Source organism: Gracilinanus agilis, chromosome 4 (assembly GCF_016433145.1).
Source record: "Gracilinanus agilis isolate LMUSP501 chromosome 4, AgileGrace, whole genome shotgun sequence".
In the NCBI taxonomy this organism is placed as follows: Eukaryota; Metazoa; Chordata; class Mammalia; order Didelphimorphia; family Didelphidae; genus Gracilinanus; species Gracilinanus agilis.
Window position 1 is genome coordinate 175,034,094 of NC_058133.1, and position 24,565 is coordinate 175,058,658.

The 24,565-nt window shown below is 35.1% G+C and overlaps 1 protein-coding gene across 1 annotated transcript in view; it reads right to left on the reverse strand.

Annotated features, from left to right (window-relative positions):
* MED13 (mediator complex subunit 13) overlaps positions 1-24,565 on the reverse strand; it is a 91,123-nt gene that overhangs the window by 15,492 nt on the left and 51,066 nt on the right. The window contains exons 10-17 of the mRNA XM_044675060.1: positions 16,127-16,343; positions 13,914-13,995; positions 10,764-10,885; positions 6,869-6,959; positions 6,539-6,753; positions 6,025-6,221; positions 4,121-5,037; positions 5-172 (exon numbers count right to left, since the gene is read on the reverse strand). Coding sequence (XP_044530995.1) covers positions 5-172; positions 4,121-5,037; positions 6,025-6,221; positions 6,539-6,753; positions 6,869-6,959; positions 10,764-10,885; positions 13,914-13,995; positions 16,127-16,343 — 2,009 coding nt within the window. The remainder of the gene's footprint in view (positions 1-4; positions 173-4,120; positions 5,038-6,024; positions 6,222-6,538; positions 6,754-6,868; positions 6,960-10,763; positions 10,886-13,913; positions 13,996-16,126; positions 16,344-24,565) is intronic.

Sequence of the window (24,565 nt, forward strand, 5' to 3'; positions counted from 1 at the left end):
TTACCATATGAGCCTCGGCCAGCCATTTTATGAAACTGTTGCCAAGTAAGAGGTCCTTGGACTCCCCAAGATCTCACTGTTCGTTTTTTCTGAATGGCATCTTGAAGTACTGGCTGAAGGGACAGGAGCATTTGAAGGATGTCCTGTGAACACTGCATGCTTACATCTATAGCTATAGGAAGGATAAAAAATAAGAATTATCTCAGCTCTATATAAAAGCAACTCCTACAATTTTGATAGTTGATAAAATTGAAATATACAAGCTGTTCTTTTACTTCATAATTATTAATCATATCCATTTATTTTCCTTTTAGACACATTAAACTGCTCACAGAACTTCCATATTCAATAGCTCTAGTGAAAAAAGGTCTACATAGCAAATGTAGACATTAAAACTCTAATCTGGATTTTGGAATTCTCTTGTGATGTAATTTTTTTACATTATCAGCAGGAAAAACAGTTAACTGGGATAGTTATATGGATTTAATTATACAACACCTCATAGACCTATTCAAACTGCTATCATTCAAGTCAAATTTTTGTTACCAATTACTGGTTAATCTACAGATTATCCATGTTTCTATTTCTTTTTCGTGGACCTGCCACATAAGCATTTTACTACTTTGATCACGAGTTAAGAAAAAAAAGTTGTTGGATTGGAGTCTGGAGAAATATGGTCTTGAATCCCACCTCTTATACTATGTAATCACTTAATCCCTAAATTCCTCTGAGCTTCAGTTTCCCCATTTGCAACAGAACTATTTTAAACCCTTCCCTCCCCCAAGGATATCTAGGATTAAATTGAGAATGTATACTTTGTAAAATTTAAAGATTTTTATGCCCACTATTAAGAAAGGACATTTTGCTAAGTTCCCTTCCTCTCCTATCCAATGTTTTTTAGAAAAACTATTGGAAAACAATAGTTAGGGGAAGAATGAAGTAATAAAGTCATTACCTACAGTGAAATTATAGAATAACAATTTCTATTATCACTGTAATATCATTGCAATTCCCTACATCTGTAAGAATGATATAATCAATTCTTATCCATGTATTCCTCTACTTCCCTACATAATAAAGTTGGCTGCCTTCCAATTTTGGCCTGATATTCCCTTCACCCCAACACTTTCAGTTTTAATTTCTCTTTATTCAAAGCGGCATCATTTATACTCTGACTTAAATCTATAAAATACCAAAATAATCCAAGATCTCCCCTGCCAAAAGTATGTCAATGTTTTAATAAAATAACTATTTGACTCATAAGATAGTTCCCTATCTCAGTAAATTACAAAATTACTTCTTTTTTGCTTTCAGTACTAGTTTGGGGAATGCCTGTCAAAGAAACTCCCTTTATCAATACAGATCAGCACCTTCTCTTCAATTTATGGTTTTAGAGAGCTATCTAGAGCACTGAGAGGTTTAAGTGACTGACTAGTCCAGGTCACAGAGCTGGTATGTGTTAGGACCTTTGGGAGATTATGTCTCTGGGACAAGTCAACACCTCTATTCCAAGTGAAATTACAAATGCACATTACTATAATTAAAACAATAAAGGTTTATAACAATTTGAAATGGACTGTTAAAAAAACCAAAGTTTTGGGAATCATGATTTAGCAAATCAACCCAATAATTGAAGATCCAGATTCTGAAATGGTTTCATCTTTGTCTTTTTTTCCCCCCCTGGTAAACACTAGTTTTTAATCACAAGTGATTCTCATACTTAAAGACATACTTTAACAGTAAACTATTGCTCAAATGAAACCTGCCCCAATCCTTACCCATATTGATCTGAAGATGTAACACCACTGACTACCCTCTTGACCTAGATATTCTCTCCGAATTAGGCATTCATGACACAATTTGCATGTTCTCCTTCTGCCTTCTAGATAGCGTCTTCTCCGTTCTTTTTTACAGGATGATCCCTATTTATATATACATAACATGATCCCTATTCATGGATATATCTGACACGCCATTATCTCTCAGAGACCTCATTAGCTATCATGAGTTTAATGATCTGTATAGACTAGTCAAAGACTACTTTCCCTTAACGTAAGGGGTGACTCACAAGGCTCTATTCTGGGAGATTTTCTTTTCTTTCTACTTCATTCTGTGGTCTCAACTATGCTGTGGTCAGCAACTATTTCATTATCATCTCTATGTTGATTTCTCAAATCAAGCAATATGACCCTAATCTCTCTGCTGACCTCCAGTCTAAACTCCCAACTGCCTTTCAGACATCTCAAAATGGATGTCCAGTAGGCATCTTAAATTTGACATGTCCAAAACTGAACTCATCTTTCCCTCTAAGTCCTCTCTCACTCCTACTTCCCTATTAATATAGATGACAATGGCATTCACTCAGTCTCCCACACTGGCACAACCTAGGTGTATCCTCAACTCCTCACTGTCTCAACTCCATGCCCCCAATTCAATCCAATCTGTTGTTAAACCATGTTAGTTTCAACTTTTCCACATCTCTTGAACATGTCCCTTCTCTCCTCCAACAACTGCCACCACTCTTATTATCATCTTAAACCTAGGCTAGTGCAACAGCCTGATGGTGGGTTTGTCTGCTTCAAGTCTCTTTCCACTCTACTCCAATCCATCCTTCGTTTAGCCACCAAAGTTATTTTCCTAAAGTATAGGTCCAACCATGCCACATCCATGTTCAATAAATTCCAGTAGCTTCAAATATAAAACATAATACTCTAGTATTCAAAGCCTACTCTTTCTTCTCTCTTTTCAGTCTTCTTACACCTTACACCATACCACATATTCTTCAATCCAATAACACAGGTCTCCTGGTTGTTCCACAAATAAGACACTCCCACCACTCCCAAGAATTTTTTACTGCTGTCCTCCATGGTTGGAATATTTTTTTTCCTCCACATCTCTATTTACTTCTACACCCCTGCTTCCTCCAAGGCCTACCTAATATTCCATCTTCTACTGGAAGCCTTTTCATCCCTTTGAAAATTATTTCCTGTATATAATTTGTCTATACATATTTCTTTGCTTATTGTCTCCCTCGTTAGATTGTGAGCTCCTAGGCACTGTCTTTTCCTTTTATCTCCAGTGCTTAGCAAAGTATCTGCCACAGAGTTGGTCTCAGTTCAGCATCTAAAACTGCTTATTGGGTTTTATATAATAAAAACAGAACTCAACTCCCCTCTTCAACTCCTAAACTTGCTCTTTTGTGAATATCCCTATTTCTACTGAGAGCATTTATCCAAGGCCAAGTGTATCAGTCTAGAGACAAAGTTATTTTCTGCATGCATTTGTGAAAATTTGTAATACACAGTCACAGATGGATTAACTGACTATGCTAATAATACAATGAATCACACAATTTTAAAAGGGTGAACCTTAGTGTGTTCATCAAGTTCAATTTACATACAAAAAGAAACCTATTACAATGTACTCAACAGGTGGTCATGGAGCCTCTGTTTGAAGACTTCCAAGGAGGGAGAAACCCACTTCTTGAGGAAGCCCATTCTATTTTGGGGCAGCTCACCATTAAAAGTCTTCCTGACATTAGTCTATTTGCATTCTATAAATTGCTCCCATTTCTGTCCCTGGGGTCAAAGAGAACAAGTTTAGTCCTCTCCCTACCCAATAGTCCTTAAAATCCTTGAAAGGAGCTACCATAACTCTGACAAGTCTTTTTTGATTTTTTTTTTAAACACTTTTACCTTTCTTCTTAGAATCAAAACTGTGTATTGGTTCCAAAGCAGAAGAGAAGTAAAGACTGAGTAACAGGGTTTAAGTGACTTGCCCAGGGTCACACAGCTAGAAAGTATCTGAGGCCAGATTTGAACTCAGGATCTCCTGTCTCTAGGTCTGATTCTCAATCTACAGAGCCATCTAGCTTGCCCCCAACACGTTGGTCTTCATATGGCAAAGGCGTCAAGGCACTGGATCTGTCTTGAATTAGTAAAAGGTATCTAACAATAAAAGCCAGTCTGAATAGCCTTCAAAATTTTAAAGCAGTATATACCACAATTTTAAGATATATTTAGCTACATAGGAAACTATACATTTCTTACTAAATACTGAAAACAATAAACAGATTATACAGAGAGGAAAAGATTTTTAAAAATCCTATTATCACACTTACCATTTCTTTTGGCCCAGGGATGTAAACATGTAGTTTTCACAAGGGTTTCATCAACTTTTCCCCCAGACATATTATCCATGAACTGACGTCCATGTTCTAATGCAAGGTAGCAGTCATTGCAACAATCCCGTTCTTCAACACGTACCGAGCTACTAATAACACCAATCTTGGGAATAGGATCTTGGTCTGCTGCTCCAAACGGTGAAAATAAATTAGTGCACTGATCCTGTAGCAATAATATTAACTCATCAGGCAATTTTTCAGGTTCTTTTAGTACGCCATTGACATGTTCAACAGAGGTAGCCCTGAGAGCTTCAAAACGTTTCTCTGCTTCTTTACCACATTCAGTGTTGCGTCCTATGATATCTAATTCATCTTCAAGAAACAATCCAGAGCTGTTTCCAAATTTTCTGTTCATGACAGCACTGAAGCCACAGGTACACCTATACTGTGCCTCCTGTGTTGGATCTGGAATGTAAACTCCAACATCAGCACCTTTGATGTTCATGTTGCAGACACAGATACAGCAACTATCGAAATTACAGTCTTTGTATAAATTCATTACTGACTCTGAAAGAATGAGGTTTACATAAAGACTATGTGCTTCAGGGATAGATGGAACAGTTGCAGGCTCAACAGAATTTAGGGGTCTACATGTTGATGGGGTGGAAGCTGGTGAGTACAAGTCTGAATTTTCATATTTGACTGAGCCTTGAGCACTGGCAGGCCCACCAGCTCCACGAGGTGTACGAGGTGTCCTTGGTGTTCGTGGTGTTGGAAATCTAGGGGTGGAGGGAGAAGGAAGAATCCCTGCTCCACTATTACTAGGAGGTGCACTGCTTGGGGGCATCCCAAAAGGAGTATGAGTTTGAGGAGTATAAGCAGGGCCATATTCTTGATCCATAGTACTTCCATCACTATTATCATTTCCCAGATGAGAAATTCATAAGGAAACATACAAAAAAAGAGAGAATGAAATTAGAACTGCAAAATATTCCATAAATATTTGGAAAAATATGAATTAGTATTTTTTTAAGTGTCTTTCTACAAGTACCTAGTCCCTAAAACTGCTGGCAACACTTGTTTAGGAAGAAAGGTTCATATTTCAGCCATGCACAAAATATTTGGAAAGGTCAAAATTGTTAAAGCATACATACAACTGTAATGTAATGAGTAGTATTCATAGGATTGTAGATTTCTGATGTTACTAAGTCTAGCTCCTTCATTTTAAATATGAAGAAACAGGTGAAAGAGATCAAGTGATTTGCTGAAGGTCACACAGCTAGTAAGTATCTAAGGTAGCATTTGAACTCATGTTTTGAGCCTAGGAATTGTACCACTTAGCTGCCTCATGTACAACCACATCCAAAAAACATCTATAAAACTTGCATGGGTCTAATAAGGATACATGGCTCAAGAGAAAATAATAATTGCTATTTTTAATTAAAGGAATGAGGCAATGAATCAAAATATACTATTAGGTTAGGCAAGCTATGAAAGATGTTTTAGAACAGTGATTCCCAAAGTGGGCACTACCGACCCCTGGTGGCTGCTGCAGCAATCCAGGAGGGTGGTGGCCACAGGTGCATTTATCTTATTAATTATCCTATTAATTGCTATTAAAATTAAAAAAAAAAACAATAATTTCCAGGGGGCCAACTAATATTTTTTCTGGAAAGGGGGCAGTAGACCAAAAAAGTTTGGGAACCACTGTTTTAGAAGAAATGAACACCTGATATTATACTATTCACCCAAAAGTTTTTCTAGTGTTGTAATATATCACCAATTTTTTGCTTTAACAAACAGAAATGAAGAATTTTAAAGACTTGGGAGGAGTTAAAAGTCTTTTTTAAAAAGTCAAAGTATTTCTCTCAAAATTCAGTTTTATACAATATAAATCATACCCCTCTTTGATGAAAGGCATGGTAGGCCCTGGAGGAAGCAACTCTAATTTTCCAACAGTCCAACTTTGCCGATAAATACACTCTTCTGGAAGCTTGATAGGAGGCAAACACTGACTAGGGAGTGTTTTTAGAGGCGCAAACATGGAACATCCCACCAGCGCTTGACAATTTTCCAGTTTATAGACATATGAAAAATCCTGTTAAGATAAAAACTCAAACTTACAATGTCTTAATTTTCTAACTTCAAAAAGAGGAAAGTAGTTAGTAATTATAAGTGGTAATTTAAATAAGCATAAATAATGGTTTATTAATCCTTCTGTCATTTTCTAACAAAGAAATACTGACATTACAATTCTATTAACAATAAATTTTGGGAAGGTGGGGGAGTATAGTGAAAGCTAAAAGTTAGCATTAGTACTGTTAACTTCAAGACTAGAAACCATATGAAAATTCTATAGGAAAAAAGAAAATGTCTCTGAACATTTCTCTTCTGTGAAATAATTTATAAATTTACCTTAATTTCAGAAGGTTTAGGACTGCAGAATCCCTCATCAACCTCAATTTTGAATTGGGCTCCTATGCTGGAACTACTTCCATCTAATATAGTTCCTCCAGGCGTTGTATCAATACTACCATATTCTTTGTTATTCATATTCATTGGAGAAAATCCCATAATATGCTGTTCCAATGATGGTGGTGTTGGATACATCTTATGAAGATCTGCAGTGCCTATCAGAAACACACGTGTTGATATTTTAAAAGACATCAAGAGAATGTTCAAAAATTAAAAGTGGCTAAGTTTAGATTTTATGTATTTAAAAATACAAATTATTTGGAAACTTACTTATACATGATAATGGATCCAAATTTCCTGCCTTTGACTCCTTGGAATTTGATTTTTCATCTGAGCCATTCAGTATTTTTTTAGAGCCAGGCTTTTAAAAAATAAGAGAGAAATTTACACGAAAGTTTTATTCAGTGTGATCTCAGGTCAGTAATAGTTCAAACAATGTCTCCTCAACAAAATGTTTGTTTTATTTGTTAAACATTTACTAAGCACTTAACAACTATAATCTATTTGAAGTGAAAGTGAAGACTACAAATCAGATAAGACTCAGTCCTTGTTTTCATGTACTATTCAGTCAAAAGGATGAGACTGATAATGAAAATAACCATAATACACTACAAAATTACATGGCCAGTACATTAGAGCACAACAAAAGAATATCTACAAAAGGGATGAAGAAGGCAGCAGAAGTATCAGGTATCAGAGGAAGTAACAGGAAAGAAACAAGAAGATATAAGATTTGAGTTGGGTTTTTATAGGGTTGGTAGCAATTCAAAAGTGAATTGTGAGAGGGCAGACATTTTAACATGGTATAGCAGAAGTAAATGTGCAGAAGCTAAGATGGTAGCTTAGAAGCAGCAAAAGCTGAAATCTCTTGGATAATCCTTCCAAACCAATCAATAAAAAGCATCTCAAAATGATAGCAGCCAAAAACCAATAGCAAGAAGACAGAGTGAGAGGGCTCTCCTGCTCACTACAATTTGAAAGGTAGGTAGAGAGGGTAGATTTTCAAAGGGGGAACCAGAAGCAAAACCAAAAAGGAGTGCTGGCCAACAACCCTACCTATTGTGCCAGATTCCAAACCTGAGCATAGGCTGAACTTCAAGATCCAGGGACCCTGGCTACAACAACAATGACACCCCCCCCTCCCCCCGACCCTACCCTTTGAAGTCCCAGGCACTGGCACCACCTCTTTCAAGCCTGCACTGCAGTGAAAACCTAGTCCCAGGGCAAAAACTCATAGTGCCAGGTCCTTTTATCAGCAGAAGAGACAGAATTGCCAGTCCATAGCAAAAAAAGGCTGAGAAAATAAGCAAAGAGCAAAAGAAATCAAACCCTAGAAAATTTGTCAGACAAAGAGAAAAGCACAGAGTCAATAGGTGACAGTGAGATCCAAGCAATCACATAAGAAAAATGGAAAATGGGTCTCAAGTACTGGAAGAACTCAAAAAAGGATGAAAAAAATCAAATAAGACAGGTCAAAGAAAAATGGGAGAAAGAAATGAAAGCAATGCAAAAAGAAAATAACAGTTTAAAAAACAAAATTAGTAAACTGGAAAGAGAGTTCCTTAAAAAACAGAATTGACCTCCTGGAAAAAGAGGCAAAAAGATTCAAATTAAGAAAAGAGTTCCATGAAAAGTAGACTGGACCAAATGGAAAAGGAAGATGGTGAAAAATGGAAGAAATTCATTCTTTATAAATAAAAGAGGAAAGGAGAGCAAATTAACAATATAATCCAGTTGGAACATAGGACACTTGGGTAAAAATATGAAGTCTGGAAAGGTAAGGTAAGGTAAGGTGGTCACAAAGTAGGAAAGCCTTGAATAACCCGCAGAGGAAAACCACGTGAAGGATTGGGGGTGGGTGGGGGGTGGGGGAAATCTATCAAGAAGTTTATTTCCAGCAAGATCTAACCTTTAACTAATAAGAGGTTAAAGGATATAGTTTTTTAGAAAAAAGCCATAAATGACCACATTAAAGCATGTACTAATAAGAGTAATAATCTAACTAATAATCACTAATAAGAGAAATGCAAATTACCTCCCACCCGCAAACTGACAAAGGTGACAAAAATTGAGGATACAGAAGGGACTCTGGGGGCAAAAAGAAGAACATACAGCCAGTGGAGCTATGAAATGGTTCAACTGTTTTAGATTTCAACTTATAATTATATAAGAAAAAGTCACTTAATTGTCTTAATCCCAGCCATTCTATTTCTGAGTATATATTCTAAGGAATATATTCATGTTTCATGAAGGGTCCAGCCTACTGAAGTTCATTCATCTATCTCCTGGCTTTGTTTGCCCTTCCTCACCAGCTGGCAGACCCTCAATCTGCAGATGACCATCCACTTTTTAGTTCTCTTCTCTGATTGGTGAGTGTCTGGATAGAATTACTATTTAATGAAGTGTATAGGCCACCCATGTTCATTTCTCTCCTGATTCCACTTCTATCTCTGGATAAATTCAAGGTCCTCATTGCTTCAAAGCAATCCTTTTATATCTCTTAACTCACTACTCCACTCACCATGGTTTTCTGTCACTAACTCTTCTTTCACACTTGTCTCACAAGAAGAATTGGCAGATGGCCCTTCTTACCAAGGTTAAATAAATCCTCTAACTTGTATAAGTAATTCCATTTCATTTGTCTTCTCTTCTATCATGTTCACTCTCTTAATTTATCTTCTCCAAGTATACTGGCTGCTTAACTACTGCTTACAAAGATACACATTTCTCCCTTTCCTCAAAAGGCTCACTTGATCCATCCATCCCCACTATTATCTCATCTCTTTCTTGCCCATTGTGGCTAAACTCCTTGTAAAAGCCCAAGTGTCTCTTTTAATTATACTCTCTTCTCAGCCCCTTTATTCCACCAAAATTGCTTCTGTGTCTGACATGAGCTCTTAATTTTCTTAAACTTTATTCTTCTGACCTCTCTTCAGCCTCTGACACTGTCAATCAATTTGATTCTCTTTTCTCTCTAGATTTTAATGACATTACCTTCTCCTGGTTCTCCTCTTTATCTCTGATTAACTTTTTCTATTGACCCCAGAGGCTAGAACAAGGAAGAAATTATAAAGAAGTTGATTTGGGCTTACTGTCAAGAAAAACTACCCAACAATTAAAAGCTCTCTAAAAGTAGAATGGGCTGCCTCAACTAGAGATGGAATATTCTGACTCAAAGCAAAGGCTAGATGACAACTTGTTTATGTTACAATCGGGATTTCCTTTTAAGTATCAGGTTAGAGTAGATGCTAAGATAACTATGTCCATCTAATGTGGAACTGGGAAGCTAGGTGGAGCAGTGGATAGAGTGCTGGGCTTGCAGTCAGGAAGACGCATCTTCCTGAGTTAAAATTTGACTTCAAACATTAACTGTGTGATCCTGGACAAGTCACTTAACCCTATTTGATTCAGTTTCTTAATCTTTAACATGAGCTGGAGAAGAAAAAAGAAAACCACTTCGGTATCTTTTTCAAGAAAATCCCAGATAGAATCACAAAGAGTTAGATGCCTGAAAATGACAAAACAACAACATCAACACCAGGAAACTGCTGAAAAAATTATGGCACATAAATATAATACTGTCAAATAGCACGAAATAATAAAGAATTCAGAGAAAAGTCTAAAGATCTACCAACTCATAAAAGTAAATAATCAGTAAATAATCAACGACTATAACAAGGTTAAGTAAAAAAGACTACTAAATGGGAAATTTTTATCATGGAAAAGAGCAGAGAAAGTCCTGGATAATGAAACCTAACCATTATGGAATAGAGGTAAGGGAACTACAAGATTAGATAATGCTCATATTGTTAAATGTGGTCACTCCATTGGATGCTTTTCCTATTATTTTTTCCTTTGTCAAAAAAGAGGGTTCAATGGGGTAGGGTGTTGAAATGACTAACGTAAAGATAAATAATATTTTCTCTTTTCTCTCTTAAAAAAAAATCTGAACAATACACACAGATCTATACTATAGAGATGGTTTATAGAAAAAGATGTGGGACATGTTACTGAGGCAGAATCAATAGGATTTGATAACTTATTGGATAAGTTTCATTCATTCAATAATCCAACCCACTAAAAATCTTAAAGAAAATACAAATTCCATGTAAATCAGTGACAAATCCAAATTAAACAATGGTCCAAAAGGGCAGGTAACACTCACTGTTAGTTCATCTTCATCAGAATTGAAGAGATTGTCAAGGTCAGTATAAGAGACAGCCAGATCAGAATCATAAATGAGGCTGGTTGATGGAGGACGGGCATGACCAGCAGAACGTTGTGCATCTACAAAGTACAAACAAAAATTATGTAAATAATGATAAACATGCTACTTAAATCAGTTAGAGAAAGATTCCAACTTACAAAAGAAAAATGTTCTTAAATTTGTTTTTTATTTTTTTAATGCTTCTTGAAACCTAAATGTCCAATATTGGGTATTATGATTAAGCTTTGGTGGAACTTATTTTAATCAGGAATGAAGTTAGAGTGTTCAATATTTGCAATGAAAAAACAGAAAATATAAGTCACTTAATATGATTTTTCTGTATTGATAGAGGTAACATAGGAGGTAATTAAAGCATAAATGCAATGAAGAGGAAAAATCTTCCTGAAATAGAAAAGTTGGGGGGAGGGGGTGCAGAAGGAAAAGAAATTATAGTATCAAACTTTCAATTTCACACTCAATATAGGAGTCCTTTCTATAATACTCTTGACAGATGGTATGTCAGTCTTTGCTTGAACATTTTTAGTAACAAGGATCATACTACATCATGCAACAAGAGCTCATTCAACTTACAGACAGCCCTAAATGTTAGGCGATTTTTTCCCTTATGAATAGTTTGAAACTTCCTTTTCCAATTAAGTTCCATATGGTAATTTTAGAGCTTTATTAAAAATAAGTCTAATATTTTTAAATAGTTATGTTGATGATATCTAATTTCCCTTCTGGTTCTAAATCTTATTATCCTAGGTCTCACTTGTCCCTTCCCCAAAGTTTTCTCTATTCAGGCTCAACATCCCAGGTGTCCCAAATATTCTTTATCTATTACATTTCACATTGTCTTGTCCACCACCCTCTAAATCAGGGGTCCGCAACCTTTTTGGCCATGAGAGCCATAAATGCCACATTTTTTAAAATGTAATTTCGTGAGAGCCGTACAGTGCTCACAGTGCGTGCTCCTGTAACAGTGCCTGAAAAAAAAAGACTTTAAGGCTCCTGCAGAAAGAGCCATACGTTGCCGACCCCTGCTCTAAACAAAAATCCATGTCAGATGGAACAACCATAAGATAGCATGGAGTAATGGATAGAGTGTTATAATTGAAGTCAGAAGAGATAGGCAGGCTAAAATCCTACCTAACAGTTTATTAGCTTGTTAGCTTCCACAGGAAAGTTATCTGTATGGCATAGCTTCCTTATCTGTAAAATGGGAATAAAAACTCTAGTTCCTAACTTTACTTGGGCTGCAGAAGTAAGGTATATTTAAAGTGTTTTTACAAAACATACAGAACTATATAAATGTAAATGTCAGATGATGTTTTTTAAATAGGATTTTGATATGCATGAGAAAAACTGCCTAGGAGTAGGATGGAGTAAAAATTAAGTTGGTAAATTTGAGGAAATTGAGAGGATAAGGATTGCAAATTGGGGGAAATGAACCACACTGTCTCCATCTTACCTAGTTCAGTTCCTTTTCTATTCAACTATGGGTTTGGTCCAACTTCTATCTTGTGAGAAAACTATATTTAATTGTGGTATTAGGGAGAAAACCTTATTGCGTTGTTTGAACTTAGCCTTACAAATCTGTACCTGCTGTACCTTTCACCAAGTACCTAGATTATGTTGACTAGAAAACACAATCAAATCCTAAGAATGATGCAAGGAGTTTTCTTTCAATTTTATATCTCAATCAACCCTTATATCTTATTTGAAAACCAGGTGCATAATGATCAATTAGTTATTGTTTCCATATTCCTTTGAATGTTTACAGAAAGTTTGGGGAAGTGGGACATCTCTTTTTCTGATTTCAGGGAATTGTACCCATTCACTTTCACCCTCCCAACTTGCAAAGTCCCTAATCTTTCCTCCAATTAGAATTAAATGGCTATATTTGATTGTTTTTAATATATAAAACATAAAAGTCTGACTCACCCCCTGTACTTGGGGTACAGACCTAAGCTGAGGAAGGGGCCTGGTGGTCCCGATTTGTTGGGCAATTGCCATGCATTAATTAATAAATCAGTATGTTCAGAAGATAGAATCCCCTGTTATTTCATTTTTCACCTGCCAGTGTGGTACAATGATAATCTCCAAAGATAGAAGGAAAGTAGTAGCACATCTCTGGTGGTAAACATTCAAACAGAAATCCCCCAATGATATTATTGGACCAAGACATCTTGGATGATGGCCAGAGAACCAGAAGGACAGAAGCAAATAGGTCAGTTATTCATAAAAATCAAGAATTCACAAGTCTTTAATAACTTCAAAATTATTTAAGATTCAGTTTCTAGTTTTGAAAATAAATGTTCCTATAAATTAATGCTTAAAGAATCTTAAAAATCTACTTGATCATACCTTCAACCCATAATGTGTAAATGGAATTTGAAAAAAGTATCCGTTAAAGTTTGGATTATATGTAAGCTAGATATTGATAATAATATAAGACAACATTCAAGTCTGGACTTCTCAGAGTTAAACACAAATTTTTCTTCTATACTTCATTTAAGTTCGTAAATAAGATTCTTGGCCTACTGGGAGACCAAATTAAAACTCTTCTTTTAAGATACAACACTGGGGTAGTCTCACCTTTCAGAATTGAACAGAATCCCTAGCCACCTCCACAAAATTTTTCATTTCCTCCAAAGGCTCACTAAGTGACAACCAAGGGGATTAGGTTCTGTTCTCGCCTCAAAGAACTGTTCATATATATCATATTCCTTAAACATGGGGACATACAATGAACTATACAACTCTAAATGTTCTTATACTGTTATTACATTATTATAACAATTATTATATTATTAACAAGTAGCTATTTGGTACATGTAAACAAATTTTAAAATGTACCCTAAACAAAGCAGGTGAAAATGTAACAGTCAAGGCAGTCTGATTTACTGGGAGATTATTTGGAGAATGAGTAGAGGGGAATAGGTTGTAATTTCAATGGTGCTGGAAATAAACTTAGTATCATTATCTTAAAGTTTAAATTCGGAAGGATTTAGTACATTAATTTTGCAAAAAGGAACAGGGTTTTAGCAAAGACTTCTATTGCCAATCTGAAAATGAAAAGACTATATCTGAAAATGTCATTTTTACCTTGCTTGACAGAGGGACTAAATAATGACATAGCATCCTCTTCATGTGATAACACTGTTACATTAGATGTCCCATCTTCTGCCTGCAAATTATAATGGGAAACAATTTATTACCTTCATTTTAAAAAAACCCACAAAATTTCTAGTCAATGTAACACTATAGTAAACACATTAATTCTTCTATAAAAATATTACATATTGTTTATTTAGTGATTAGCATAACCATAGGAAAATATTGGCAAGTTAAATGTTTGGGACTGCAGATATATAAGGTATAAAAGTAGAGGTTAGGCTTGACCCCACAGTAGACTTTGGAAATCAATCAGCACTTTTTTTTTAATCCTTACCTTCCATCTTCAAATCAATACTGTGTATTGTGTGAATGGAATTAGCTCACCCTCATTTATTTGTCCAAACTCTAGCCACCAGGAATAATGTCACCCCACCCAACTTAGAATTAAGGGGAAGATCTGTTACCCACGTGACAATAAGTAACAAATCAAAAACAAGGGCAGTCCAAAACAGTGTTGAGGCTGCCATTTGTCCACTGGAAATTGGAGGTGGACGTAGGAAGATGCTATCTTTTAAATATGATGGTAACTTCCTGTAGTGGGAGTTGGCATTTTGAACTTGGTGTAGGAGATCTCTGGTGAGACCTCAGATTGCTTCCCTTTGAATTGTCAAGTGGGTAAGTTAGGCTGACTCTCTTTCTCTTTCCTTGGAGTTTCTGGAGGCTTTAGCCTTAAGGAGGCCTCTCTTATTGGAGGAGGCCTTATGGCTAGAAGCCTTGTTTAATTAACTTATGTCTCTCTGCTGGGGCCTCTAAAATTCCTACCTGTTTCAGGCTTCGGGTCTGGGCCAGAGTTTCTTTCTCTCAACTTCCCTTTCTTCAACCTTCCTCAGTGTAAATAAAAGTCATCCTGACTTGGGTCTATTTTATTTTGAAATTGAGTTAATCAATTTCTGGCGGCCTTACCTTAAATATCTAGTTTTCCCCTCTTACAGTATTGGTTCTAAGGCAGAAGAGTGCTAATGGTTAGGCAATGGAGGTCAAGTAACTTGCCCAGGGTCACCCAGCTAGGAAGTGTTTGAGGCCAGATTTGGACCCAGGACCTTCCAGCTTTAGGCCTGGCTCTCAATTCACTGAGCCACCCAGCTGCCCCCATCAATTAGCTTTTTGATACTATTGCTGGTTAGCACTCTAATTAGTCACCAAATGGGAAAAATACTTTCATATTTGCTAAATGTTAATTAACTTCATAATTATATTATGTCAAATGAAAATAATTTCTGTTTTTTCATTAGAGTAATTAATGTAAAATATTTTGGGGGTTTAGAATAGTTTAGGAGATTAGCTATTTCCTTCTGATCATTTAATAGAAGAGGAAACTGAGGCACAGGTGTTACTTGGACTTACCTAATATCACATATCAAATTAGTAACAAAATTGGCTCTATAGCCCTGGTCTCCTGAATAATCTTTCCCTTACATTATGCTGTCTCTTCTCTGACATGTCTCATGTATTCCAATATTTGTTTAGTGTTTATATTTTCTTTCCTGTGACACAGTAACTAAATTTGAAAACTGGGATGCAAGCCAAATAGTTTTATCACCCAACAACTCTATCCTTTATCAATACAATGGTTTTATTTCATTCTAATTCTCTGAAAATTGGTAACTTATGTCCAGCATTATTAAATGGAGTCATTAAGACCTTAATACAAAGGCCTTGAACTTAACCTTGCTCTTTTCCTCATTTATTTAATAAACTGTAGAGAAAAAATTTTTAAAAAGTAAATTTTATTTTCTAAATTGAGGATGGGAAGGGAAGAGGACAGGCTTGATCAATTCAAAACACCGTTTCCAACAATGAAGCTTATACAAAGTTATATAAATAATTATACATATTATACATACTAATATGTATACAAAGTTATATATAAATATAAATATATATATATAAATATAAAGTTTTATATGTATATATAAAAAGATGTCTTAGAGGAAAATGTTTTAAAAAATATTAAAGCATCTTGGTATCTCTATAGTTTCAATAGCAGCTATCATTACATATAGTATTTATTTTTATAAAAATCTTTGCAAGAATAGGAGAATCGCTCTGAATTAAAAAAAAAAAGGATAAAAAGAACAAAAAAAGACTATAATATCCTAGATTTATCAACCACCATTCGGAACACTATTTTCTCTACTCACCTTATGTTTTTTCCCAGGTTCTCTCTCACTGTTCTGCTTGTCTTTTTTATTATCAGGAAAAAGAAATTCCACATCTCCATCAACAAATGCATATGGATCAATTTCAGGTTCTTGTTCCATATCAGATACTACTGCTGAAAGATACTGATTTTTACTCTGATACTGTTGCACCAGTTCATCAGAAACCTTTAAAGGCTTTTTACATTGCACCATTAACCTGAACAAAATAAAGATAAAATTAGAAAATTCTGTCTGTATTAATGAATCTCCCCCCCACCATAATTAGAATCATTCAATTTTAAGAGCCCGGAGTCTCAATACCACCCTTGTCTTGCATATGAAGAAACTGAGGCCCAGAGGACTGACTTATCTAAGGTTTTATGGCTAATTTTAGTAAGAGAAGCTAAAAACAAAACATAGACCTCCCAGTATTAGCATTTTTCCATTAAAGTTTTCTTTATCCTGAAACCCTTCAGCATTCAAACATTACCAAATTTGCCTTGCCTATGGCCCTTTCCTTAAAAGTGTATCTGCACCTATTCTACTTTAGTAATAGTGACTGAAGAATCAGAATGGGTCAATTCTATAGTATTAAGCATGATAATGGTCATACTTTCTGCCATAAATTCTTTATAATAAAACTGTGTATCATTTTATTATTATCTCATTGAAAGTATGTACACCTCCTTAAATTCTGCTAGGTGTTTTATGGGGGGGGGGGGGGGGAGAACAAAATGCATAAGTACTCCATTTTGCTTTAATCCGAGACCAATTCAATTAGCTATACTGTACAATGAACAAGTAAAACCCAATGAGAACTCTTGAGACAAACTTGATTGATTCTTATAGAAACAGGGAAGGAACTCAAGTTCCCTAGTGTAGGAACTCCCAAAATGGGAAACCACTCCAACAAAATTTGTTGGCAATTTATTAGATAAGTACTAGGGAATTCCCTAAAGTGTTGAAGACAAAATATGAACCGAGGTTTGCCTGGAACCAAGTTCAGCATTATCTCAAACATTTCTACAAGCAAAAACATTTAAAGCAATATACGACAATGATCAGAATATTCCTATAGCTAGAGGTCCCAGAATTTTTTCTGCTAGGAACATTAGAGTGCAAACCAGAGTTGAAAATCTTTTTTACATTTGCCATACTGCTAGTGGAAGGCTGCTGTCTTTAAAATATGATAGATAAAAATAAATGAATGAAAATGTGATAAAGATATGAGGTTTTTAAAAAATTCTTTTAAATATACACATACACACAAGATAAGCATTATGAAATACTACTTCTAATATCTTTGTTTCTTCCTTTACTACCAAAAGTACTTGTTTTAAGTAAACTCATTTTATAGAATTGATAAAAAGAGGTCAGTCATTTTAAAAACTTTTACACTGTAAATTGGTATAACTTGGGTGTTTTATCACCACCAATTGCAGAAAGGTATTACTGAAGCTCAGTTTTCTTATACTCAATTAAAAAAAAAAAAGCAAAAGTCTATAAAACTATGAATACAGAAAAAAACCTATAATCTTTCCCTTGTAGCAGTGATGGGCAAACTTTTTAAAGAGGGGGCCAAAGGAAATAAATGCTCATCTGTCAGTCTGTTTCTAAGGCAACTCTTTTGAAGTTTCATTGTATTGTATCCTACTCATTATACTCGTTGGATAAAGGAATAATGTCGCTGGAGGCCGGATAGAATATTTCAGGGGGCTGCATCTGCCCGCAGGCAATAGTTTGCCTGTCACTGCCTTAGACTGTTTACAAAGTGCTTAACATCTGTTGAAATGAATATGGGGGAAATTCTGATATTCTAGAGCAGTGGTTCCCAAACTTTTTTGGCCTACCACCCCCTTTCCAGAGAAAATATTACTCAGCCCCCTGGAAATTAAATTTTTTTAAAAAATTTAATAGCAATTAATAGGAAAGATAAATGCACCTGTGGCCATCACCACCCCTCTGGATCACTGCAGCACCCACCAGGGGGAGGTGGTGCCCACTTTGGGAATCACTGGGCTAGAGGAAAGAGTAGAAAGCACAAAAGGGATATCACAGCTAAAAAAAGTGATATAAAATCATTGAGGTCTATAAAAGAGTTAGTACGATGATATTTAAGCATTATAATATTTAAAGTACATGCTAATAGACATAGGCTACTAGCTTAAAACCTCATCAATGAAAGCTTTTAATTCAGAATCAGATATTAATTCTTATAATATTTACATTTTTAAAATATTTGAAGTCAAAGGAAAGATAAGGTCTACAATTCAACCAATACTGCCAGAATGTATATATTTGATAAATTCAAGAGTACCTTATTCTCAGATTACTTAAATCAAGATCTTAAAAGATAATACATTTATAGTATTTTCCTCACACACTTAAGATACACATTAGTTCTTTAAATTCTCACAATTATTATTAGCTCAATTTCACAGATAAAGTTGAAGTAATCTGTTGAAGATCACCTGGGCTAGTCAGTGGCAGGTCCAGGACTAAAATTTGTCTTCATTCCTAATTCAATGATCATTTCAATTTGACCTCACTGTTTTCCTCAAACATTTCACAATTTAATCGCACACACCAGAGCCTGATTACATAGTATGTGGGGCAACATAGCAAGTGTAAAGCTTTCCTTTGTATTTTCCAAGAACCCTAGCTTTTGTTGTTGTCCAATTGTTTTTCAGTAGTATCGGATTCTTCATGAGCCCATTTGAGGTTTACTTTGTGAAGAAAGAAATATCTTGCCATTTCCTTCTCCAGTTCATTTTATAGATGAGGAAAATGAGGCAAACAGTTAAGCAACTTGTCCAGGATCACTCAGCTAGTGTCTGAAGCCAAATCTGAACTTGGGTCTTCTTGACTCCTGGGCCAGTATTCTATCCACCACACCAGCTAGCTGCTTCTAGTTAAAATCTCAATTACATATTATCTAGAATGGGCTGAGGCTTCTACTCTAATCATTCAACAAGCATTTAGGAACCTTGCATCAGACTTTGGGAATAGATACACATGCAAAGAATGAGCCAAAATATTTAAGATATATTCTAAAAATAGTTAGGGAAGGAGGACAACAGTATTTTGGCAGGGGAAGAATGGAAATTAGGAAAGGTTTCCTGTAGGTGGTGGTGCTTTATTTAAGTCACATATTATACAAAGAGGGATTTTGTGATGCAAAGGTGAGTACAGAGTAAAAAGATGGGAAATCCTCTTTTCTAGGTTAAACGTACCCAAATCTTTGAAATAATCCTTGAATTAGCATGGTATTGAGTCTCCTTACCAACTTTGTTAAAATTGTAGTTATGTTCCAAACTATTAATGAATGGCAAGGAGGAATAGGAACTGGACCTTGATTTTGCTGGTATAGGGAACTTAAGACAGGTGAGAACCTTCTTTATAACTAGAAGTCTTAAGAGTTACATACCATAAGTCAGCAAGGTACAGTTTAAATGTAAAAACCCTTAGTTTTATTTGGGATCTTACAAAAACAGTTGGAGGACTAGATTTGGTCCATGCAGGGTAGTTTGCAAAAGGTATCAAAAAAAAAAAAAAGGAGGATCTAGACTCAGGCCATCCTGGCTTAAAGACTAGCTATCAAGAAACAATAGCATGCTGGCTTATATCAATACTAAAATTTGATGACCAAAATTTGAACATAATGCTTCAAGGTCAATCTAAGACAGTAAAGTGAAATTTTAACCTTATTTGTTCAGGATAAACCAACATTTTTGTTTTGAAACATGAATTATTATTCCCTTTAAATGAAATATAGGGCTGAGATTTTATGATAAGCATAATTTCAATAGATTAAACTCATTATTCTATTCCATTGAAATCTTTTTGGATCCTGATCCTGTTGTTTAATATGTTGGCTACCATATCCAGCTTCACATCAGCAAATCTGATGAGCATTTGACCCAGATCTTCCCAAGTCAGTAATAAATGTATTTTCTTCCTTCCATTATATAGATTATAAAAATGTAAGTAGTCATCATGGCCTAAAGACTGGCCCTTTGTTCAATATGCTATGTTACTACTGGTAACAGTTAGTAGGCCTTTACTAGACAGAAATTGTGGCATTAATAGAGACACAATTTAATCCATAGTCTATTCAAGTCTGTGCAATGAAACAATTCTAAATTTCTTCACCAAGGGAAGTATATATTTTGAAATGAATGTTTTCTACATTTAATTATTTTACTAAGTTGTTAATTTTATAGTTTAACCAAATTAAAGTGAATAAGGAAAATCTTATTGCTACAACAAAATTACTCTGTTCTCTCCGGTCCTTCTGTCTGATCTCCTCAGTCTCCTTTATTTTCATCCAATGGATCATCATCCATTACAGGCTCATTAATTTTAGTTAAGCACCTTCCCCCACCTCATCTTCCCTGAAAGACTGTCATAACCCACCCCCCCCCACACACACACACAAAATCTCATTAACAGACAGCTGATGAGGTTATCACTTTTATGCAGAAGGCTCCCAGATCTGTATAACTAGTCCCAGTCTCTCTCGTGAGCAAGTTAGTCCTTTTATCACCAACTACTTATTCAAACTGGATGTTCTGTAGATAGCTCATATGCAATATGTCCAAACACAGAACTTACTGTTTCTCTTTCTGCAAACATCCTTCCAATTCGCTAAGTTCAACAATATCCTGTCGTTCTTAATTTCTCACTCACTTGTCTCACAATATAGTCATTTTTAATACCTTTCTCTAAGGCATTTCTTAAGTCCTCTTCAACTCATCACTACTCTAGTTCCCTTCATCGATATTACTGCAAAAGCCTTCTAAATTGGACTTCCTGACTCAAATCTTTCCCCCACTCCAATTCATCTTTCACAAAACTATTGAAGTGACTTTCTGAAAGTATGCATTGACTATGTCATTTCCTCCTTCAGACTTCAATGGCTACCTATTATCTCTAGGAGAAAATATAAAACTGTCACTTAAAACTCTTCACAAACTGATCATTCCTAGCTTTCAGGATTTTAAAACATTCCTCTCTGTGCATTACATAGTACAAATGTACTGGCCTATTTGTCAGAAAGGCAAGTGGAAATGTGAGACTAGAGGTTATCAGAGAAGTTAGGGCAGGATAGATTGACAACCATCAACATAGAGATAATGAAATCCATGAGAGAACAATAGCTTAAAAAGACAAAGTTAAGTCAAGGTTGGTGGTTTTTTCCTTGTTAAAGGTTGGAGAGATCTAGGTAGCAAGGAAAGGACTAAGCGAGGAGAAAATGGGAGGAAAAAGAGATGGATCAAAGGTACAAAGCAAGGATCTTGAAGGGGGCCCCTCTTCGTTATGACAGGCTAGGAAATGAGATATTAAAGAGTTCTGAAGAAAAGATAACTTATTTTTATGGCAAAGGAGGAGGTGAAGTCTATGGAGAAGAAGAGTTTTGGAACAAGTGCTAAGGAGATTAGACTGAATCATTTAGGGACAAATAACAGATCTGTCATATTGCAGTGAAGGGCCATAAATAAATTTGTAGTAGACACAGCAGAGATGTGGGACTTCCTTTAGTAGCACATAAAAATAGAGCAGAAAGTAGGGCTATCCTGGGTTTAGGCAAGGCATGAGTGGCAAAAGAACAAGAAGGCAAGTGATTTAAGAGCAAAGGACAGTATATGGTTGTTCTGTGATTAACTAAAAGGTCAAAGGAAAGAAAGTGAGGCTAGAATGATGGACTGGAAAATAAAGATTAGGGTTGCTGAAGGTCATGGCCAAAATGAAGAACAATGAAGAGAAGCAAAAGCATAGGGAGAGAAGGAAAGATAAAAAGATTTTGGTAAGAAAGAACTTTAAGAGATGTGAAGCATGAAGGAATAGTACTTTAGTGGGGAGATTAAAGAGTTTAACTCATTTCTGTGCAGGACCAAAAACGGAATGAGGGTGCAGTTCATAGAGTGTTTAAAGAAATAAACATACATATTGAAGATTAAGTATAAGAAAGGGATTTCTCTTGAGGGGAACAACAGATTAGAAAACTTAAGTAATTGCAATCAGGACCTGAATAAAGTAGTGTAAAAAGATGGAATTAACCCAAAGGTAGACAGATACTTATCTGAAAGCAGCAAAAGGAAGGAAAAAGGAAGTAGCAATGAGAAACAAGTACATTTTCTTCCCCCTGATAGTGTCTTATCAGAAAGCATGGGAGTAGAAGCACTCTATCCTATAGGGGTGAGGGGCAAAATGTCTTTTGGGGAAAAGAATAGGTTTCTGTGAAAATAAGAAAATGAAAGTATAAATCTAAAATGAAAGAACTAATTAACGATATAATCAGTATTTCAGAGGACACAAAGAATGAAGAGGTCAGAGCAAGACAGGTTCAGAGGTTGATGGGGATAAGAAGGCAGTGTAAGAATGAATCACAGGGATTAGGAGAAGGCCTAGGAGCTTGCTAGCAAAATACTTCAGTTTACACAGTTGAGTTTTGGCATATTTACACCAGAATTTACACCAGAAAGCATTGTTGGTGACACACTAAGCCTTAACTAAGCAATCAAATAGTTTAAAATAAAGTAGCATTACCATCTTTATCTGATTTTTAAATAATTAAATAGATTAACAGAAAAAAAAATTACAAAAGCCAAAGCTGAATGAAAATAATTGGAGCAGTTAGTGTATGAGTATATACTCAAATATATGGAAAACTATAGAAACTACAACTGATGGCCAACTTCTTTTCACCCCAAAAATCCTTTAGTCAAATTTCATCCTCAGAGAAAGCTAATGCTTTGAAAACTAAGAACCAATACAAATAATTTCAGTTAAGAGCAATCAGCATAGAAATTCTGCTCTTCAAAAATAAAGCTGAAAATTACTATATATGAAAGATCATAGGTAAGTAAGGTAATAATGATCTAGAGCTACCTGAAGGTAGAAAGCTATAAATAAAACATTGAACATACACTGGAACGAAACCAAGAGCCTTCAACTATTGATCAGTTATCACAATCCAGATTTGAAGGTGAGGAAATAAAAGAAAATAATTTCCTCTGATCTGCCCAATCAAATGTCAGCACTTCTTGAGAAGGCCCAGAATAATCAACAGAATATACAGAAACTACCAACCAATCAATAAACATTTATTAAGCACCTAATACACCAGGTATTTATTGCACTATTTACAGTTTCCACTAAAATCAACTGGGCATTTGTCCTAATTTTTCCCTATCAAAAATTTTAATACTTTCTTTGCAATTTGTATTCTTGGGTAATTTTCAGAATTTCTACTGTAACAGAGATATATAATTCTTCAAAACAAATGACAAATTTTAAAGAGGTAAAAGTAAAAGCCTGAACAACTGAGCAAGAATTAACTTTTACTCTGTATTAAACGTATATATCAAATGTTTTAAGTGTTGGAAAGTATTAAATGCAACAGAATGTATTAAAAATATCTCATGGGTAGGAGAGTTATGTCTATACAAATTAAATACAAAATGTAAAATAAAAGCATAAAAATTAAGTCAACAGATCATTTTATCTTTATAAAGTCATTACATATGCATTATTAAATGCCACCAGGAAGACACAATGAAAATAACAATACCAAGAATTTATTTTTCAAGAATTAAGTAACAGGGGTTCATATGAATTACTAGTTCCAATGGGAACATAGTCCGATTTTCATTCCAATTAGCATTGCTATCCTCAGGGAGATGGATATTACCTAAATGTTACACCACTCTGGTCAATTTGAAATCTTCTCAAGCAAAAACAACATATGCAAAATCCTTTTCTCATTTGTTGAAGAACTAACATTCTGGTTTGAGATTCATGTAATTAATGAGACAAGGTCAGGTATATTCTTTTAAAAATAAAAATGTTTAGTTCTCTACAATCCTGGGATATAATAGTTTCAACCCTAGTGAAACTAACTGGGAAAACTCAGTTGGCTTATAAAATTGAATAGATATTATACTCCAGGATTCACTCAATATGTTAAAATATGATATTCAAGACCTTGGAGGCATACTTATACAAAAATGACAAATGCTGATCAAAATTAAAACCGTTTTCTCCCCTTCTAATCCACACACATACATATGCATGCATGTGTATGGATACACATACAAAATCTCAGATTTCTTACTCTATCTGACTTAATAGAAAGAATGCTGGACTGAGAAGTACTAGTTCAGTGTGTAAATTACTTAACCTAAGCCTATTTCTTCAGCTGTAAAATATTTGCATAGCCTACATCATAGTGATTTAAAGTGCTTCACAAACAGCGGGAGGAGTGAACAACAGACTGTGTATGTGTTGTGAATACATATATTTTTATATGTACAAATACTTATATTCTTAAAGTAAGCTATTATTAACCTCATCATCCCTGTCAAACCTTTGATATCCAAAATTAAACATTTTCATTGATTATTAAAATATTAACCACATTTTTGAAGTGTAAAAAAA